At 40.9% G+C, this 22,951-nt stretch overlaps 1 protein-coding gene across 2 annotated transcripts; it reads right to left on the bottom strand.

Annotated features, from left to right (window-relative positions):
- Positions 1-2,827: 2,827 nt before the first annotated feature.
- Positions 2,828-15,560, bottom strand: LOC131695626 (moesin/ezrin/radixin homolog 1). Of its 2 annotated transcripts, none has more exons than XM_058984162.1 (6): positions 15,425-15,560; positions 15,041-15,315; positions 14,676-14,982; positions 14,035-14,619; positions 13,483-13,695; positions 2,828-5,060 (listed from the first exon to the last, which is right to left on the bottom strand). In XM_058984162.1, the coding sequence occupies exons 1-6, from the start codon at positions 15,440-15,442 to the stop codon at positions 4,896-4,898; spliced, it is 1,563 nt and encodes a 520-aa protein (XP_058840145.1). In that variant the 5' UTR covers positions 15,443-15,560; the 3' UTR covers positions 2,828-4,895. The 2 variants fall into 2 exon arrangements, with proteins under 2 accessions (XP_058840145.1, XP_058840146.1); XM_058984163.1 differs by having other exon boundaries at positions 14,047-14,619; positions 15,425-15,558.
- Between the last annotated feature and the right edge of the window lie 7,391 nt (positions 15,561-22,951).

Genomic DNA, 22,951 nt, shown 5'->3' with positions numbered 1-22,951 from the left:
ATCTTTAATGTGATATTTGGCATCTGAGCTTATTTTAACATTTGTCGGTTCTCGCGTCGGCATACGCTCATGTTAAGCTCCCATAAAAGAATCGGTGCAACAATCGACTGATTAATGTTCAACTGAGAAAGCTTGGAAATGCGGCCATCTTGGAAAACGAAAAAAGCAGTTTTTTCTCACACCGTTGGAAAAATCTTCATGAAAACGAATCAATGTATTCGAGGCATTGGTAGAGTACTAATGATTGATTTTCATGAAGATTTTTCCAACGGTGTGGGAAAAAACTGCTTTTTTCGTTTTCCAAGATGGCCGCTTTTCCATGCTTTCTCAGTTGAACCTTAATTGGTTGCATAGTCGGCCGATTGCGCAGACGCAGACCGATTCAGTCGGTGGGAAAATCGGGAGGATTTTTTATGGGGAACATAAACGGGGGAGGGAACTTTGAGGCATAATTTTTTTTGCTATGTCCCAGTGTACAACAGTCAAATTTTTTATTAAAAGATACAAATCATGGTTATATTGTAAGCTCAATTCATCCAGAATAAAGAAAAAATATTGGCTCAAGCTTCCTTTTTAGCGAATGCGAATTGCCGGATTTTTCGTTTAACTCCTTCCATCAAGTTTGGCACAGCCTCTTTGGTCACTTTCCTCAACGTAGAACGCCAGTTTGCCTTGCACTGCATCTCGCTAATAACTGTCTTTCCCGTCTTCTTGAGGTTCTGCTTCACAATTGCTCAATATTTTTCTATTGGGCGGAGCTCTGGCGTGTTGGGAGGGTCCATGTCGTTGGGCACTAGCTGAACGGTGTTCGTGGAATACCACTCCATAGCCTTTTTTTCCGTAATGGTAAAATGCCAAATTCGGCCAAAACAACGAATCAATTATGTTGTTTGAGGAAAGGCAACAGTCGTTTTTCCAGGCATTTCTGCGCATAAATTTACTGGTTGATGATCCCGGTTGCGATTTAAATGTCGCTCCTCAAGCTACAGGAATGGATGGCCTGCCACACGAGACATTTCTTTGTAAATTTCGATAGCTTGTGCTTGAAAATCTCTGCCACCTTTCCTCTTCCAGTCGACTACTGTACAGGAAGCAGTTCATACTCATAGTCGGAGGTTTCGTCATCATGTACCACGAAATCAAACTTCGTCAGCATCTTCCCGTACAGCTTCCGCGATCGTTCTCGAGCCGACTTGTTTTACTTATCGTCACCACCGTCTTGTAACTCAACAGTCCGGCTCGTTGTTTAGCTCGATGCACGGTTGTAGACGACACTCCCCACACTACCTTTACAGTAAACAGCAAGTTACAACGAGTAGCCTAGAACAAAGTTTTAATAGTCTACCGATCGCCAGCATCTAGTTTAACACGCCTTTTAGTTTACTGGGGATCCCAGCCTGCTTACGACAGCTCGGACGGAGGTTGGGTTTTTGCTTAAAAAAGCTGGGGCCCTACTCTCACAGTCACGTCACCTAGTGACTAGAAGGAAATTTTCTTCTAGTCACTAGGTGACGTGACTGTGAGAATGGGACCCATGGTCACATCTTTTTTGAGGCCTCCGACTTTCGAACCACCCAGTTTGGCCATTGAAAATTTTGAGCGACTGCGTTGGGCTGGACTTGTCGTCAGAAAGTGTGAATGACTACCCAGTAAAATGGTTCTCGAATCTACTCCAACAAATACAATAAATAAAGAAGCGCAGCGAGAAAAGGGGATCGACTAAAAATTGAAGGGAATCTGAGAAGTCTTCATATCCTGACAGGCTGGAGAAAAACAGTCATGGACCGGATGAAATGGAGACGGCTTCTTGAAACAGCAACGGACAAAACTGCTTTGGTCAAACTTGGAAAACTTACGCTCTTCAGCACATTTTTTATCCGCTTGCGGATCCACTTTCTGTTTACCTATTGATTTGAAATTTCCAGTGAGCCTTATTGGCATCCAAACTATCAAGTTCTACAACTACATGGTGCATATAAGAATGGGCCGGTATATTGGAGTAAAATTGAGTGATGCAAGAGGTTCCGGAGTAGTTGCTGGATCAGCGGAACCTTCACTCATTTTTTGTGATATTCAAACAAATATACACATTTTAATTTTTCGAGAAATATATTTCTTGATTTGATTCGTTGACAGGAAACTCAAACATGAATAAGGATCACGTATTCCATTATAGGTACCGATCAGTCAGAACAAAGTAAGTTGCTTGAACACGACTATGTTTGTAAGTGAACGTGCTAATAGAACACACTTTTCAGTGTTGAGTTGAAAGAAACTGAACATAGATAGCCAGTAATTCAAATGATCTCCTATGTTCAAGCCAATTTCGCTATGCTTTATTTCCACTACAGTACTGTAAACCTATTGCTTAACCCTTTCTAGGCTGTTAGTCAAGTTTTTGACGAAAATCTGTCCAAAAGTACGTTGTTTAGTCATATTTTACAGTTCTATCTTGCTTTCGAAAAAGCCAAAATATTTCGTTTCATAAACGAACCTTCCCTTTTCCTAATCTAGTGACGCGCGTAGATAAAACAGAAACTGAAAGCGAGTATTCGTTTAGGCTATTCGTGTTTAGTCTCTTCGTTGTTCCTACTTTTAAGTTCCTCGGCGTTTACTATATATGTAGTGATAGTGCACGAAAGGAAACGAAGCACTTTCATGTTATCTTTCGTTTCGTTTGTATTTGAACAGTTTGACTGTTGTTTATTTTGATAATTGAATTTCTTGATTGCGTTATTTGATTGGTACAGCTGCAGTTCTCAAACAAAACAAAAACCAACTAAAAGGACTTTCGAAGAAATGAAAAATAATCAAATAAAAGAAGATATTGTTTTAATTACATTAGATGGATGGCCTGAATTTTCATCAAAGATTTTACTACATAAAGGAGGTACAAACTGATACATGAGGTATAACCAGATAGAACCGAGGAAAATCAGTAAAATACGGATGAATATGTGGATAATAAACTACTGGCACTAGGAGAGAACAAATCCGATAAGAACACGCACGTAAAAAGGGTCGAAAATCTTTGGACGAAAATTCAGCCCAGACCTTCCCTCTTCTTTTTATTATCCTTTATAATTGTATATGTACTTCATAATTTCCAATTACACCTCCTCTTGTTGTTGGACCGTACTCGTAACATGCGTGTGTATTTGTGTATGTGTCTCGGTGTAAGTGTCAGTGTACATTTGTATCCTTGCACATGTGTCTGTGTGTATTCTTTTTCAATTAAACAAATTAATTAAAAATAATTTAAACAAAAAATAATAAAACATAAAAAAATGGCAGATAGAAAATATATTCTTTTTCGTGGTCTTGGTGGCGCTTTCTGGTTGTTGTTACCATCATTTCAAAAATCTTCCACCCTGGTTGAATTTGATTGTATCCGTAGAAGTGCAACCTTCTTTCCGAACTGGAAGACCAACGAATAATGTTCTGATATTTATGTTGAACAAAGTTTTTTTTATCCTCTCGCAACAACGCTTCTTTCTCTTTTTCTTCACATGATCATCAAAAGTAGAATAATAATAATAATAATAGTTTAGTGTAGGTTGAATTCCCTAAACGCTAAAATTATCAACATATGTTTTTCTGCTTACTTTGCTGCTCCCCCGCTAATTCTTTTATATATGCTTTTTTTTGTTTTTTTTTTAACTTAGTATCAATTCCTACGATTACTCGATTAAACTTAATAACAATTAGTTCCCTTCCATTCGGCGATTGCTACTTTTATTTCATGATGATTATATTAAATTAACGTTTGATCCCCTTATTCTGTTTTCCTTCATTTATTTTATCAATTAGTACATAATCAATGAATACGCGAAACTAATAGTAGCTAATAAGCACGGCTAACCAAGGAGCAAACACTCAAATCCGCTTCTCGTCGTCGAAAGTCGGACTGAAAGGTTTGTTTTTCTTTTATTCGCTCAGCTAAACAGCCGATGCTGCCAGGTGTTAAATGTGTGTTTGAGTGAAAACAACAATGGTAGGGGCGGCAAAAAAATACGCGACTCGCAATAACAGTGTTCAACTTTTAGTTTTTTCTCAGCTTTTAGTGTATATTCTTCATTTTCATTTCATAAATTCTATATTATTAAAAATACAGGAGGGAATGGAAGAAAGTTTGGTTTAGAACAAAAAAAACTAAAGCAAAATGCTGCTTGAATACTTCTGCGAACGGAAATTTGTTTCCAACCAGATAAAATAGACATGCTATCGAATGAATGTAAGTAAACGGGAGACAACAAACCACCACTTTTTTATCCTACAAATCTAACTCTCTCTGTGTGTGTATATGTAGCTGTCTCATAGTTCAATGCGGGAACAATTGGCCTTTTCTTGGTGTAAAAATCCACAACCGACCAAAATAGTCAATACTATTTGCCTTCGGCAAATTTTTCTCTTCTTGGCAAATCAAATGAATTCGCTCGGGTGTGTACGTGTGTGTGTTTACCTAATTAAGAATGTGGTTGTTGGACTTTAACTACCATCTCGGGACACCGAGGACCGAGCGATTAAGCTTTTGTGTGTGATTATCATTCTCGACTATCTTCATTCTAGATTTCCACCACACACACACGCACCACCACGATTTACTGTTACTGCCTAGTACTACTAAACTTCTACTACGCTATTACTATAATTAGAAATTACCGTTGCTACTACTGCGCTGCGCTGCTAACAATTATCATCCTTTTTTTTTTCTTATCATCTTCATCATCACCACCTTCACCCACCATCAGAACCTACAAGTGTCAATCCTCGTGACCACCACACACGAGCTCACGGTGGCAGCGATAGCGAGATGCCCTCCGCCACGCATCGTCCTTTTCCCATTCCCAAGAAGAAGAAGAAAAAAACAGCAACAACAGAACTCGCCCCCCTTATTACATATTCTCGAACTGGTCCACGCGGCGCTTGGTGTTGCCTTTGCGGATCTCGCGCAGCGTCTTGTACTTGTCGCGACCCTGGCGCACGTTCTCGCGGTGGATCTTGTCGTTCGCCGTCTCCATCGTGTCATCCCGGGACAGGGCGAGGTCTTGCTTGAGGGCCTACGGGGTAGAGAAGAAATGATTTTTGGTTGGTTTATGTGGAACAGTGGCTCTCTTTTTATTTTATGTTGTTTTCCCTCCCTTGAAATTTTTGTATTTCCGGAGAATTTTGTGAAATTAGTGGTAAACTTGAATTTTTTGTAAAATCTGAGAGGAGTTAAAAATCAGAGGTCTATTTGTGTGAGATTCGAGCAAATTGAGACAACAGGATGCAAGCCCAATAAGCCTCACTCTTTGACGTTATCTTGTTGTGTCGCTAGTACTGCTGGAAACTTTTGCAAGGCCTACTGCTACTATTGACCCCTTTTTCCTTTCTGTTATTTCCTCGCTCTCTCATACGAACACTCACATCCATGGCAACCTCCATAACACGAAAAATCTTGAGCGTTTTTTCAAAACGTCATATCTGCAATGAGTTACTCTCTGTTTATACTTTCTCTTTCGATTTTTACGGCGTCACTATAACACTTTTCACTTATTTTACAGTACAGATCGAAAGACGGTGGTTTTAGCTAGCATATTATGCAAAGAGCTGAGGGATAAATGTTAAAGTGACCGAATTATTAACAGAAGAGAAAGTAAACAAAGAGAGTAACTCATTGCAGATATGACGTTTTGAAAAAACGCTCAAGAAATATCGATTTCAGCATTGAGTGATCATGCTTCTCAGGGTTGCTCGTTGACTGAACAGAACTCATTAAAGACAGTCAATTTCCAGAGTCACGCAAAAACAAGTACTCGATTTTAGTGCGTTGAAATAGAGCAGTCTAGCGAGTGTGGCCATGAAACTCTGATGTATCCAAACGAGCATGAAATTTGGACGTATCCACCATAGAAATGCGTCAGATTTCTGCACGTTTGAATGTGTCAAATTCATCTTGATCACACTCACTACATTTAAAGCATTATAATATCACTCAGATTTACAATGCCCTTTTCCCGGTAATCCGCTTCACCCTTCACTGCACTGAGAACTTCATATAAGGAAAGACATGTGACAGGCGATACTGAAGATCACCTTTTCTTCAACTATAGCATCATCACCGCCCACTACCAATGCGGCGAAGCGAGATCCGAGAATGAGGAGGCCTTTCTGGGCGCAGCTTTAGTGTGTCTTGGATAGCTTCCCGCGGCGGGATGTTTAATCGGGTATGATACAACCGAGCAGGATCAACGGCAGTATATAATGCACCAATACAGTATCTATTATGTGTTTGGTCAAAGCAACAAGGGACCGAATGGTGTACAGCATCTCAGAGGTAATCTCGAGTCTATTTCAATCTCGGAAAGAGTTACGGCTCGCTGATCCGTTATTCAATATTGTCTTAATTCTGTGGCGTATTGAGGACAGGTTTTTCTATCGAAAATGCTTAAAAGTGACTTTTTCTTTCGTGCGTGACATGACTCTTCTGAAAGAGCCGTACTCTGTCTCGCCAGATGTTTCTATGTCTAACGCTGTGACCGCAACGCCTTCAACAGCCATAAGACATCAGGTGGTGGTGTGCTTGTCGCCGTGCGCCATAGTATGAAAGCCCGATCAACGATGACCGGTGGAAGAGTTTCGAGTAAGTGTGGCTATCAGTGAAATTTGCTGATCGTAATCAGTTCCTGTGTATTGTGTATTTTCCACTTGATAGAATTCGTGATTCCAGCCTGATTAATGTGCCGTGGATGCCGGGCAAGTAATGGATTTCTACGATTGGATATCAAAAATTCTTCGTTTTTTAATAAAACTAGCTGCAGCAGCGCAACTCTTCGGCAAATCAATAATTTCATCTACGAGAATAAACGTACATTGGACCTTTGCTTTGTAAGTACCCCGGATTACGCTCCTTACCGCTGCACTACTCCGACTCCTTTAGTCTAGCATGTCCGTTATCTTCCCCACTACATCTTTTGCTGGTAACCTAGGAGTAAGTTTTGAAGACATCACAAGCTCTATCGTACGCCTTCCACCACAACAAGTTGCTGCCGCCGCCATTCTAACAGCAAATTCCAAGATGAAAGCATCCAGTTCTCCTGACCCAGATGGCGTTCCTTCGATTTTTGTTAAAAAAAAGTCCAACAACGGGCTTCTTGAATAACTTCGGCGAGTCTTCGAACTATCACTCACTTCCAGTTCATAAAAATGAAAACAAATAGAACATTGATAATTATCGGGGAATCTTGTGTTTGAGTGCCATATCAAAACTATTCGAGCTAGTTTTTTTAGACCCTATTTCCTTTTTCACAACACTATACCCGATGGATTCGCCGACGGATTGCAAACCGATGCTATTTACATGGATCTATCTGTGGCCCTTGACAAAATCAACCATGATCTCGCAATAGCCAAGCTAGATAAACGCCGTATTCACAGACAACTTTTTCGCTGCTTTTGTTCGTATCACGATGAAAGGCAACTCCAAATCAGTATTAAGGACTATCTATCTGCACCACTTCTCGCTACATCCGGTATCCCGCAAGGAAGCCACCTTGGCCCAATAATATTTCTCCACTATTTTAACAACGTCAATATCAATCCACAAGGACCCCTTTCTTTAATCCAAATCATGCTAAATTTCTTCAAAGTGAACTGGACAGCTTCAGTGCGTTGTGTGCTCTGAACAGAACGTTCGCGCGGAAACGTCATTCAATTCAGTTCAACTGCCGTTTGTTTGTCCACAGCATTCCAAGACACTGTTACGCCAAGGATCTTGGAGTCAACTTGGATTCAGTACTAACGCTCAAGCAACATACTTCATACATTGTAGATAAGGCATTAAGACAGCTAGAATTCAGCTTACGAATTGTAAAAAAACTCTAGGGGCGCATACTGTCTAAATCCGGTTCATACGCTTTGCTCTTCGACTTATCCCATGGTGAAACAGATTTCAACTGCCGAGCTACGAAAACCGTTGCCAGTTAGTACACCTCGATACACTCTGCATCAGTAGGGAATTCTCTTGAGCCCTTCTCGTCTCGCACTCACTGTGTGCCAGGGTGATAGCTCCACAATTCTCAAATGGACAACTGGAATAGCTCTCTCCTGTGACCACCTTTCAGGTGAACCAACTACGATCGTCACAGCACTATTATTTCAGCGGACTTCAGCCGGTTTTAAATACAGTTGCCACAGCATTTGACTTTCACAAAATATGATTAAAGTACAGACTAACAGGCATAACACTATGAGGCAATTCCCTAAAAAACATCGATCCGGTAATTTTCCCAGAACACTAGCTCCACCTTTTATTCACGGTCCCAAACACTCATTTGGTGGTGGGTTACCGCTCAGGTTTGGAAACAATTTTTCACTAGTGGTTCATCCTCTATATGCTTGCTCATATGTCAGTGGCGCCATAATTGCAAATGTAGCAACAGTCCCAACTACAAATATATTTAAAATGAGCGTTAAAGCGGACGAAGTATTGTTTTCGAGTGTTATGTCTGTTAGTCTGTGATTAAAGCTGTGTCTATACTTAAGTCTAACTAGTCTAAGTAATCACCATTAAGACAAAGGGATCTGTTGGCATTACAACAAATAAACAAATTTTCCAGCTTCGTAGACATATTCAAGCGAACACTCAGAAAAATATCAACAGGGAGGAGAGAAGTTGTTGAAGCCCACAACATGTTTTACAAGCCAACATACTCCTAACAGGAAGTCCAGAAAACATGTCATCAAGGCTCGAATCGGATCTGGATCATTTGGCATAACGGACATATGGCATAATTTTAAGAAGAGATCGCTTTGCCCCTGGCTTCGCCCCAATGTGACAACCGATAATTCAATATATGTAACTTCATTCAATAAATCATCGTTCGAAAAACTTGACGATATCCAGAAATGATATAGTTAACTATCATCTGGATCGAACGGTATATAATTCCAAAGAACAGCTCATGATATAAAGAAGGATGATAGAGACAATTTTAATAATTGCAACACTGTATGGAAAGGTAAAACTCACTGGTGATCATAATGATAACCAAAACAAAACATACAGTCCGGCTTCTCATGTTGCTCAGTTCAGAAACTATTTGTCTAGTTGCAAAAGCAAAAATTGATTCCTTCTACCTAGTATGTGAAACGTGAACAAACAACGAGTGACAATGCAAAGCAAGAGTATATCCCTTTGCGAACAAACTGTGTTGCTGTTGACTTCTCGAAATGTCCGGTAAGACCATCGCTTCATGCAGTGGAGCAATTGTTGAAGGTGAACATGACGCTCAACATAGCAGAAATTAGTGCTGTACACAGTTCGGTAATTTCGGCACAGCTGAACAGTCGGTAAAATTTTTCAACTGATAGCTCAGCAAAGTGGCGTTAATTTACTGATTTTCAGCGATATATTTACCGAGTTTATTCAAAACAAACGACACTTCAACTGAGATCTCGGTAAAAGCTTTGTTAGCTGAGCGCTCGGCTGTGCAAAACTCGGTAAAAATAGCGAAAAAAGCTGGGATTTGGTAGAACAAGATTAAGTGTGTACAATTCCATCATTTATGTCATGCGGTACTGATTACGTTCAAAAACATTAGTCAAGCAGAATCATTCGCTTCACAGAACAACTTGAAACACGTCGTCAAATGTAATGACATTTTATACAGCATTCCAACGTATATTGATAATGACAGTATTGAAATAAAGCTACATGACCTGGCACCACGTTCTAGTTCCGCCGCTATCAAACAATCAAAATACGAAGAGGTGGATAGTGTTAAGGAAGATACTTGGAGTAATTTCTTCTCAGGACTTCGTAACGGGGTTCGTGTAGTGAGAATGCATGCGGCCGACAAAACCTATTCCCTCCTACTTGACCATCTTAAGCCCTCAAGGTATTGCACATTCTCAACGAACACTAGTCACGCATCCTGGGTGGATGCCTACGTGCGAATATTGCGATCAACCGCTACACCACGGAAAAGCTTGCGCGGAGGCTGTTAAGGAAATTCCCCCCGCTAGGACCAAAGCCGGTATACAGTCGTCGTATGCTAAACCACAGCCGGTTGGTAAACCAATGATTGCGGACCGGATTACACCAAAAGTCTCCAAATACGGAAATACAAGAAACAAACAAGAACATCCAACCGTGAGCATCATGAATGCAGTACCGATGACGACATGAACGTAAACGAAAACGAGAAGACGGACCTCAAGGTGCGGCAGACAACGCACCTAATGTTTCACCACCAAGGAAGAAGATCTCAACACGCAGCAGCAAGCTGCATCAACAAGACCCTATGGACAGTCGAAAGTTTATTTTAATTTTTACATATTGCAAAAATCTTTTTAAAAAAACCACGACTCAGTTATGCTAACGCATTGAGCCGTGTCAAATAAACAAAAAAAAAATATATATATTTGGTAGATCGTTATTCTAGTGTGCTGCATCAACAAAAACTTGTAAAATCTACAGTATCCTTAAACGTAAGTCATAGACAAACAATCCATAATTGCGATAATGGACAAACACAAGAATTTCAAAAATGAAGCAAAAAAGAACTGCTCATATTTGAAAGAATGCAAAAACAGTTATAAAATGTATTCGCTCGGTATATAATCAATATCTGGTAATGGAAAGCAACACAATATTATTATTGCTAAGTGCAGCTTTAACTTTATTGGTCATTCGCTGATGAACTACACATTCGTCTGTTATGCCAAATGACCCCCAGTGAGATCATTTAGAAAAATTATGCCAAATGACCATTTTCCAGAACTTAGAAATAATTATGCCAAATGAGCTGTAGGATGATCACTTCTCAAAATTATGCCAAATGTCCGTTATGCTAAACGTCCATTATGCCACATGGCCCGCTTCCGCTCGAATCTTTAACGTCAAAGATTTGGTCTGGGGCAATGTTTTTCGCAACTATTCGTTAGCCTTGGTAACCTGATCAGGTGCTGGAACGGGTTGTAAACGTAATGAACAACGTGGGACTCTCAGAGAGACAGAATCTCATCAGGACTAACTATCACCGATTGCGTAAGCGTTATGAATCGGAAATGATCGAGACTACGCGAGAAAAAGCAATTAGCACAAATCCCACTCAATGTGTTTTTGGATTCTTCTACTAGCATCTGCTGTTTCTAGACACCCAAGAGGCGGGTTTTGGCACCTCAACCGGCAAATTAATCACGAGCTACTCCCCCACAAACGAACAACAGCTCGGCGTCGCCACTTGTCGCAAACTATAAGAGCAGTTTTAAGAAATACCGTTTGTTGTAAAACACCATGTTTCATGACAACACTTATGCTCCTCAGAATACCATACGAAGATCAAATTTACGGCTCTCTGGTATAATTTATATCGTTTCGAATCCTTCACTACTCGAGACGGTTCTGTACGTAAGCCACCCATCATCGTCATCTCCTGTAACGAACGGTTTTTACCTTCAGCGATCCCATTTTGTAGAGTGATCAGGGCGTTGTAAACTACGATATTATTCCCTCAGTGCAGAAACGCAGGATAACAAGTACCGTAACGATTAGAATTCTTTGTAGTTAGTTCACACGCCATTGGCTGTTGGATGAGTTGATTTCCGACAATGGTATCATCCAATTCAGCTGAGCGAGACTTAAGCAGCTTTGTGTCGAAGACGCTATCGACCATGCCACCACTGCATGGTTCCAATCGCAATCAAATGGACACGCAAAACGCTTCCACGATACGTTCAAAAACGCAGTTCAGAAAATTCAAGAGGTGATTGGGTTGAATTTTTTGCTGACCTACCGCAGAACTCAATACCAGTCAGCAACGGATGGACTGTCTCCATCGGAAATGATGTTCGGACGAATTTGGAACTTCAACGTCCTCCGCCGTATCACTCAAAAGAATTGTTACAGCAGCAATAAGTTAGCCCCCGGTTCCTTAACGGAGCTGTTGCCGCGTTTGCGAATGTCTACATCAAGAATCGTGGAGTTGGCTTTCGGGCACTATCATGGAAAAAATTGGTCGAGTGATGTACAACGTGCTGGGTTAATCACCATCCAACTGAAAGCAAACATCTACCGGCTAAGCAGAGAGAGGTATCGTTGAGCCCGGCCCAGATCCCGGATATAGTCTTCGTCCTCGACCTCAATCACATCTTCCAGTTTCGAGTCTGCAGTAGCATCAACTGTGAAACTCTTCGCGCGTTTTAACACCACATTTGCAGTTCAACCCGTACGAGCGTTACTAGGAGGAAGATGTTAGAACAACTAAAACAGCGCTCCGGAGGCACGCTTTTACTCAGCCCCATAGCTTTTACACTGGGTTGGTCACTGTTATCCCCGCAATGCACGTGATAGACATCAACATGTTTGACCGCACTCTTACCTCTTGCCAGTCAGTTCATTTATCCTGTAAAATAGATAAAAAAGTTTGAACCTGTTAACGCCACGTTTTATTCGACGACCATTGGGTCAACAGCAACACCGCTGAACGCGGCTTAACAGAAATACCAACTAACTGAAAGGACTGTAGCTTCGATAAACGGAGCAATGGAGCTCTCCCTCCAATTACAGGATTCATTAAATGGCCATGAGTATAATTATATTGAATCAACTATTAGGAACAAGCATCTGAATACTTCCACTGCAAAAAGCATAAACAACCTTATCATTATTGGATGCCAACGTACATCAAACAATCTGTGATAGCACGGTCATTAATAACAAATGTTCGCCATTGAAGACAATAGACCCGCCAGTTGCAAGACACAGACAAAATTAGGAAAACAAACTAATGTGTATTCCGCTCACACCTGAAACAGTCAGAATAAACGAGAGGAAAGTTTCAATTCTCAGCTGATCTGGACAATGAGGCAAATGACCTACAAACGAGGATCATAACCGCTTATCACAACAGTAGCCCTCTAATAAAATATTCTGTCTGTTGCTATGTTTCTTAGTGGAACGAAAATCTAAACAAGGGAAGAGAATTGCCTTAAGATGCCTGTTCAATAAGGCTAAGACCACTTGTAACATATCAGAACGCAAAACCATTCTTACCAAATGCAATGCTGAATTGATACTACCTTTAACGTCACTCGAGAACAAGATTATGCAATACAAGACGAACAAACAGCGGAAATATTGCAGGGATAGTTTGCCTTCAAAAGATCAGACAAACGGTCTAGGGTTATCTTCGATCAGGTCTGCAGAACAAGGACCGTCAGGTGAATGTAAAGACCACAGCAATTTTCTTCAACTATTGCATCAACGTGCACTGCCCACACGAAGCCTTACCCAAGGACGGAATGAGAAATTTTACGCGTAGCTGTAGCATGTCGACAAAACTTAGCTGTAGCATATAATGTTCGAATACGGAAATAAATTCCTTCCTGAAGAGCACTCGAACAGTTATGACTCTAGATAATTTACTCCTCGATTACCGATATTTCCTTCAGTGTCTGTCAAATAAATTTTATTCTAATTTATTTATCCCAACTTACCTTAAGCTGATCGTGCAAACGTTCGTTACGTTCCGCTAGCGTGCGTCTTTCCTCGACCGGATCCTTTATGTGCTCATCGGTGTCAAAGTCCTTCGAGAAGTCCTGGTTGCCATTCTCGCCATTCGTCAGTTCCTCCTCGTTGTCCTCTTCCTCTTCCACGTGGTGGTGCTTGGGTGTTGTGGTAGCTGCCAGTAAGGCGTCGGCCGCTTCGGTCTACCAGAGTGCATATTGAACGATTAGAAATTGTAACAAGTTCAGAAAAAAACAGCATTCATGGTTCATGTGATAAGTAAAGAATAGTTTTAAATAAAATTTTAGTCCTGTACATAAGATGAGAAGAAAACAAGTTTTCCAATTTTCGGTCCAATCCAGATCGTAGGTAATGGTGATGAGTAACAGACAGCGGGGGCCATACTCGGTAGATGTAGTAGGAAGTTTTTTTTTATCTCGGAAAGATAGTTGGTGCCAATTGGTTTGTACAATTTTTTTTGGTGGGGTGCGCTGTGGTGCTATGCTGCGGGAACGAAAAAAATCGAAAAAATGCATACATACTTTACGCTTTACCTGTTTCCGTCTGGCCTCCTCAACCTCCTCCTGCAGGCGCTTGGTTTCGGAATCCTTGAGCGAGACCTCGTCTTGGATCTTTTGCACCTCCTCCTGCTTGAAGCGGATTTCCTCCTCGAGCTTGGCTCGCTCGGCCGCTTCCATGTTCTTCGTTTCCTCCAGACGCCGGATCATGACCTGCAGTTCGTTCTGACGTGCTTCCAGTTCGTCCTTGGCGGCCTGCAACTGTTTGAGCTGCTCCTCCAGACGACGGATCATATCCTGCGCTTCCATTAGATTGGCCTGCGAACGTTCCATATCTTCCTGCATGATTCGCATTCGGTCCTCGTACTCCTGCTGTTTCTTTTCGGCACGTTCGCGGGCAGCCAATGCTAGCTGTAGTTTCTCGCGCTCCTGCTGCTTGGCGTTCTTCTCCTCTCGAGCCTGGGCTTTCATCTGCTGTACGTCGATCGTATCTGGCTTGCGGCGACGCATGTACAGCTCGTGGTTACCCATGCACAGGGCCAGGATTCGTTTGTTGATGCGGACGCGAGGAGCGAAGAAGACAAAGTCCGGTGCCTTCTTGTCGATTGGCTGTGGGAACGAAAATTTCAAAATGTTATCATTTCACTAATCATAAACCAACTCACCTTAATGATAAACTTTCGATCGTTGAACGAAATGTTTCGTATCTCCGACCATGGGAAGCCGATCTTCGGCGTAAGTCTGTCATCTTTCTCGTAGATGTTGAGTCCGAGAGCGTCGACGCCGAGCCACAATTCCGTGCCCTTCTTATTGCGAATCTCGAAATAGTTGACACCGTACATTTCCAGATCCTGGGCTATCTTGAGGTACTCCATCATGGCATCCTCACGGAGCATTCCGTGATGCTCCTGCCACCATGTGGTGATCGAGTTTTCCCACTCGTCCTTGGACATCTTATGCTGGTCGATGACACTGTAATGGAAAGAAATATGAGTAAACGAAAATCGATATTATTACGGCGATGACTCACCGCTGCGGCAGCAATCGGTCGTTGATCAGAAAACCGGGCGTATGTGTCGTCTTAATGTAGTCACCGTGACGGGCCTGGACGGCATAAGAGGCAAGCAGCACCGACGTCTCCGGCGGACAGTAGATCTCATCCGAGAGGATCGCATTCTTGACCTGCAGATAGAACAATCGCAGGGTGATGTCCTGAATCAGCTCTTCGGCGACATCCTCCGGGTAGAATTTGGCACGGAACTTGAACTGCAGTGGGTCACCCTTCTGAACGTCCTGGCTCATGACCTGTTGGCGGGAGAGAAGGGAAACAAAACACAAGCGGGAGGTTAAAAACGTGCGTTGCTGGTATGGAGTACTGGCAAGTGTTTCGCAGCTAGGTACGATCGTAAATTACCCATCGAGAGAATGGCATTGATCCTGTCTGGTTCCCAAACGGATATCCATTGGAACGGGTAAGCAGCAGGAGGAAATTTTAAATAGTATCAATGTTACAGTTTTAATTACGAATCACATGAAATAGTAATAGAGAAAGATGTACGTGATTGGTTCATAATCGAAGAATAGGCACAGGACGGTCAGTCATAATTATACGACGTGATCTACCTTTTGTATGACCTGGTGTTGCTGGATCAGCACAGATTTTTGGTCGTATCGAACGAGCTAATTATTAAACCGATAGCAAACATCATCCGTGCGAAGCCACATTCTCATCCTAAACGGAGGAGAACGTGACATGGAGGAATACAAGCACCTGTGGGTTCTTGGGACACTGCACGCCAATTGGCTGCGTTAATAAATATTTGACACGATCCGTATCTACATTAACAGCGAAACGGAGACAAAATCACCGTATGTAATTGAGATGACGTTAAAGTTGAGCATGAGCGTGACTTTTTGGGATTTTTAGTAAAAAGGTCTTCAACCAGAAATTGTGATGATAATTGATAGAGTAAAGCACTATTTACACCTATCCGATCGGTTTCAGTGACGACGGGCCAGTACCGTGCACGGACACCAATATTCTTTCAGACACTTCAAATGAGAGCATTCACATCACACGGACACGGACATTTGTGAATACACGTATTTGAAGGGTGCTGAATCGGATCGGAAAGTGTAAAGGTGTAGCATAGCGTCACATAGAAAGTTACGTCACTCACGGAGCGTCAAAATCCGAGTTGAAAAATCCATCTGATCATGGATTGCTGTCTGACGAAGCATTTCGTTTGACCCTTTATTGACGCAGCGTCAGTCAGATTCGATTCGAAAACTTATAAACTGCCCATGATCGCATATCAGTCCCATAAAGATAGGAAATCCCATAGAAAACGGGACAACTATGCGATCATGGGTAGTAAAGTTGTCACGAGAACAAATTCTCGCTTGCTACAGACAACAATCCAGGATTCTGCCCGCTACAGACAGCGACACAGACGAAGTATTCTATTTGAACAATTAATTCATTTTTTTGGGTTTTTAACGTAAGTACCGATATCTTATTTAAGATTTTTTAGTTGTATCCACCAGGGAAAACAGATCAAAACGAAAGCAATAATGTGAAAAAATTCCCCCCAGAGACAGAATTGGAACCTGCAACCCTTGGGACTCCAGCCCAATGAAAATCCGGGCCTTGATATCTAGCGGGATAATTAAATGTATCAAATGTGTTGGGTGGTGCAGCGACGGTTGTGTGCGATCTCGCTCTAGAGAGCCAGTGGAACGATCACTATCGCCAATGCGACGATCATGTGTTCTTCCTGGGACGTCATCACAGCCTAGGAATAGAATAAGGGTGTGTGCATTGGGTTGGAGTCTCAAAAGTTGCAGATTCGAATCCGGTCTCTGCGGAGATTTTTTCACATAATTGCTTTCGTTTAACTTACCATTTCGATCTGCTTTCCCTGTTGGATCCAACTAAAAAAAATATATTCGAGCTTCAAGGCTGCCATAAACTGAGAGTTTTTTTAACAGCGATTTAAAATCGTTTTCGCTAAATTTTATCTTATTAATTTAGCTTATTGACTGCTCAATCAATCGAACGTTGCTGTCAATCGGTCTTGAGTACCCGATTTTTACTTTGCGTCTTCGGGTGAAAAATCATCATCTACATCGCGTATCAGTTAGTCCGCCTTATTTTCAGTTATTGTATTCGTCTTTGTTGTCCTCGCCGTTGATGTTGTATAGATTTTCAGGACAGGATGGTCTTGGTTTTTTGTTGAACTTACAGGTCACGACCGTATATCTGTCTTCTTTGTCATATGCTTCTTCGTTGATGGTGTTGGCTGTTGGTTTGGAGGTAATAGGCGCAGCACAGTGGTCGGGAACAAAAAAGAAAAATTGTTTCGGCGCGTTTTGCTACCTGAGCAGAAGATACGGTATTTTAGTTATTGCTGGTGAAGCCTATATATCTGGCCTATATATGTACTTTCATGTTTTCAGTTATAAACGTTCGGATTTTGTGTGGGTTTCACATCATGTTTTTTTTTTAATTTTGAAGCGTTATATTTTAGAAACGAAAAGAGTTAACCAGCGATTATTTATTCTTCATAGTCTTATAGTCGTTTCCATATTATGTTTATTTTTACACTCGAGACAAAAATACACTTTTTTCTACATTTCAGTTAAAATAATAGGGTCTACTCAGGACCAGGGGGAGGAGGCACTTAGGATCACCCTCCCCAACTAGTTTCCCTAATCACTTTGTAGAGTTTTTTTTTTCGTAGTTTGCCATCTCTTATTGCAAAACTGCCACGTTGGAATCTGTCTTTTATAGTTACACATCGTAGTTTGAGAATTGATAACATCTTCTATTTTGTGTTGTAGGGTTAGGTATGACGGAGTAGCTTTGAGTACCAGCATTCTCACAGTATGGATACAGTTGGAAATATCTGGGACAAGTTCCACTAGGTTTCAAACTTAACTGACTTCAATCCTCTCGTATTTTGACATGATGGTTACAATGAATTGATCGTCAGTACGCGGGGATAGATCGTGTAGTTTTACCTCGATTATGTCATCGTCCATATAAACGGCGATCTTGATTCTAACATTGTCGGGCCCAACGACGTGTTGCATATTGTTACGCATAATAAAGCTTTTCACCATGACTAAGAAGTTAAACGTTCTCAATACAACATTACGCATATATTATATGAAGGCGAACTCCGTGAGCCTATTCTGGATTTTCGCATTCAATAAATATTTCACTTCGCCGATATATTTGGCGAGAAACAGAAAATCTGGCAAGGAATTGGTAGCTGCCGATTCAAAACTAAGCTTTTCATCACCAACAAAACGATGGACTGGAAGCAGTTTAAGTAAGAGTGCCTGGATAAATCTGTACATTATAACTTTCATTGAGGCTCAGAAAAGTACCGTGACGTTCTGGTCAGCTTCGGTAAACTGCCACTACAGCCGAGCGGTGGAACAGTGGTGTCGTGACAATAAAGTGGATTCCTTCGCCAAGAATATCAATTAACCCAACAGACCGCAATGCCGCTCAATCAAAAGGTATTTTGGAAAATTGTCAAGCGATAGTTGAAACGAAAGAAAACTGGAAAGATGATTCAGGACGCTGCACAGATGAATCGATGTAGGAAAATAATCTGCAAGCTCTACAAAAAAGGGGCGTGAAAGTTCCTAACGTTCTCTTCAACTTTAGAGAATATATCTTTTTAACCCATTTATTATTATTTATTACGATTTTTTCAAAATTTTCAATCCTTTCAAGTTTTAGTTATTAAAAATTTTACAAATTTCAAAAAATATTGCAATTTTCCAAAATATAGCAAATTTCAAAAAATTTGCGACATTCTACACGTTTTACTAAATTTACAATTTAGCAACTTTATAAATTTAACAAATTTCATAAATTTTATGAATTTTAGAAATTTATATTTTACACATTTTGCAAAAAGTAAAAATGATATTTGTATTCTTCAAATTTTACATTTTTTTAATTTAAAAAATTTAGGTTAAAAAAATTATATGACTAATCAATTTCAACATTTTGCCGTTTTACGAAATTTTACAAATAATAATTTTTTTAAAGTTTTCATCAATTCTTCAAATTTTAGAAAAATTACGACATTGTACTCGTTTTATGATATTTCAACAAATTTTGCAAATTTTACAAATTTGAACATTTTACGAATTTTACAAAATATACCCGTTACAAAATTGACTAATTTTACTATCAATAGTAATTTATAAATTGCATTTCAAATTTTACAAATTTTAAAGGTCTCCGTAATACGAGTAGTGGCAACTGGCGTATCTTTTTTCTGTAACATTTGCTTTTTTACTATTGTGGCGGTGCTGGCTATCGGTTTGGATGTACTGGGTGCAGTCGTTGCAGGGTGGAAACTCATTGCAAGTTGAACAACACTGCCTGTTGTTACACTTTGAAAAATGTTCCAGCACACGAACAGAAGAACAGATTCCAAAAGATCCAAAAACCAACTGCGACTGTTTTGATCTGATTTCACTTGTTGTTTCTAAGTGTCACTAATTTCGATAAAAAGGATATGAACTATAGTAGATCTAGTTGCTATGGATTCCAAGTTTTGGGCACACAGTGCACACAAGCATTCAAAGTGACGAATGGAACTATTCTTTGTAATTTTGGGTGATAAACTTATTGCGAACGTATCGGTCGAAATAACGATCAGACTGGAGTATATCAACTTTTTGCTGCTACAGAATGCGGCTGGACTTATGAGGGCTACAGTCAAAATAGTTGATTGAAAATTTTAAATCCGTACAAGGAAGTACTTTAACGTTTCATATTTTCATTTAGTGTCAATGCGCTATATGGATTGGATAGGATTCGACCTTTTATTCATTCATACGTTCGTCCGAAAAATGACACACTGGGCAGAAGACATTTGTCGTGTACCTTCCATTTTATTGTTAAATTGTTGTCATGTTACGACGAAATAAAGAAATGAAAAAAACCTATTTGCTCGCCGTTTGAGCAATATTTAATAAAGAAAATATGCACAGCACTTATTTTAATCGAATATTTTTTAATTTAAGCTACATATTTCGCAAATCGTGATAATACAACTAACGTTAAATCTCACAAATTTTCGGCAGTCTACTGCCCAGAGTAATAATTATACGATAAAACGCTGGTACATTTACTAACAAATTCCCCCTTCCCGTGATACATGTGGAGATGTGTAAAGCTGTACCCGTATTGAATGTTTCAAAAGTGATCATCTTAGATAACAAAATGGGTTAAGATCCTAATTCGAATGACACCCATATTGAAGATGATTTATCGTGTTTCGTTTTGGCCGCCATCTTGGATTTCCTAATTTTCCAAACCGCGCCAAACATAAAATTTCTGTTATCGACCTGCCACGCTCTTTTGAGTGTCACCGCTATCGATGATCTACTGTGTTTAGTGGAAACCAGAAGCCACCAGCAACGACTTCGAAATGGCGTCAATCATCAATTTCCGTCATCTACTGTTTTCCTAATAAACAATTCCTCGATAGGAACCATTACTGGAAAGTTTCCAAATTTTCCTATAAATATTTTTTGTGCTAGTCACACCCTTTGCTCACTTCTTACCATCCCACGGCGACTGTCTTCACCAAGAATGACACTCGAAATCGCTCTTACAAGTGACTCCTGTCACTTTACGGGGCTATTGTAGCTCAACTGACCGCGATGATCACTGTTTTTGCTCACGCCTCTCCACCACTAGCGGAGAATAAGGCCGGGTGCTCCGTATCATGCCCGAAAGCAGTTTTTCAAGTACCTCAATTTTGAGTAACCAGTTTGCAAATTTCTCATACGCTAGGCGCACGTTAATCTTCCACGATTGCAGACAACCGGTAAATGCCGGCTCCGATACGAATCCGACTACCTGTTCCGGGGGTTCTCAACTGAACACAATCTGTTCCGGCATTCGCACTTCATGCGCAGTCCAATATGTTCAGACGAGCGTCATTAACCTGCAGATGTTAGCATGCTTATATACGTGTTACAGCTCGTGGTTCGTGCGTCGGCACCGTTCTCCTTTCCCTATTGTGTCGCCGAGGATTGAACGCTCCCTCAAACACAACGAGCACTCGAAAAGGCTGCCTGTTTGAACGACTTCGCCTCAAGACTACAGAGCAACAGGAAGTATCAGCGATATGTATAGAGAAAGATTTGCACGGGTATTTTTGATTAGTCAAGGCTTAATGCGTTAGCTTTACTGTGCCGTGACATATTTACAACATGTAAGATATAAAAAAGACCAATTATTCGACTCTTGTACGCGCTGCGTACTATTGCGCGTGGAGATCCTTTTTTTGCCGCGGAAAACATTTGCTACGTTAGCTATCTCAGTTTGGTGGGTTGATGCCGTTTTCGTACGCGTCCAACAATCCCCGTCGCTTCTGGTTGTGTTGGTGGCTGTTGGTTTTGAGTTACTGTGCTCATTGCGGCTGTGCAGAAGGTGTCGATGGTTGTGCGTTGATTTTTAGTGCAGTTGATGATTGTTTCATATTGGTTTCAGCACAGAACTGGCACGTATTCATCTGATCTGGTTAGGTGAACAGCGTTATTTGATTATGGATGATGCCATCGATCATGCATGGAATGGTCAGGAATGACGGACTAAACTCTACCAGACGCATTTTTACCACATGAAATCGAGTCTAATCCGTCTTCGACCTATCAACGCGACCTGTCTTTTACCTAGCAACGCTGCATAGTGCAGTTCGACAGTCCGATACGTTTTAATCTTTCGACAACAAACCGATGGGAATCTTTGTCGAACGCTTTCGACAATACGTCGTTAATAGCGACCACTTGTAGAAGCTACTTGATTGGCTGAACTAAAGTTGAAACGTAGCACATCAGGTTGATTGAGCGTAATATTCGCTTTTAGTGGTTGTACCAACTCTCGAATCGTAGGTATAAAGCCGGTTTGTTGAAAATTAATCACAATGATCTACTCCCGAGAGACTTGCCGGTATTGCCCACTCATTTTCACCACAAAGCAGGGGGAACACAGTGGATAAGCAAAACAAATAAGTAGAAGTGTTTGCTTGCTTCTTTGGTAGCTACAGCAGCGGTACGATTTTTAGCTTCTGCTCTGGGCGAGATGAGAAGGTAGACTAATTACTGACGTCGAAAACCTCTTACCGTGCTCCATCCATTTCAGCCTCAGAACCTACAACATTCGAACAGCCTCGTTCTCATCCTGCTATCATGTACTTTATTTTGTCAGAGTCTATAGTCAGATCGATTCTCGAAGTCTCCCTTTGAAAAAGCCACATATTCCTCGCAGACCGACTCCAACGATGTTGATGTTGTGATGTGAAGATAATTCCATTTTTTGACCCACCAAATGGTCGGTCGCCTAAGCTATGTTGAACAACAAATTAGAATAACGCCATAACCGCGTCGGATGCCTCTCCGGCTATTTAGATGCTTGGACGCATCCAGTGTCATACAAACATTTTTATTAAACCAAGTTCAAACATCGTAACATTACACGCTGAATGCACATCTTTGGCGTAACATAGACCACCTTGTCTGGGCATGCACCGAGTATAGTTCCCCCAGGTCTCAGCTAATGGATACCCTTCAGGCCCCAGCAAGACCACTCAACTTCCGTCTCAAAGTTCGTGATGTTATGGCAAGCCGCGCTCTCCTTTATATGTTCCGCATCTCTCTTATTAAAATCACTCAATACACCCAGGTTTTTTTACGCGGTTTTTACGAGGTTTTTTTACGCGGATTTTCCAATTAACACGAATTTTCCAATTAATGCGGTTTTTTTACGCGGATTTTCCAATTAACGCGGTTATTGCAAAAATATTCTAAGACCATTTGAACGCAAAAGACTGACTTTTTTCTGAAAAAAATTGCTAAGTCCTTTTAAATGCAAAGAACTTAGAAGAATTTTGGCAGTTTT

The sequence above is a fragment of the Topomyia yanbarensis genome, unplaced genomic scaffold (genome assembly GCF_030247195.1).
Source record: "Topomyia yanbarensis strain Yona2022 unplaced genomic scaffold, ASM3024719v1 HiC_scaffold_481, whole genome shotgun sequence".
NCBI classification, from domain to species: Eukaryota; Metazoa; Arthropoda; class Insecta; order Diptera; family Culicidae; genus Topomyia; species Topomyia yanbarensis.
Note: the sequence above shows the minus strand (reverse complement) of the source record. Positions and strands in the feature narration are given on the sequence as shown.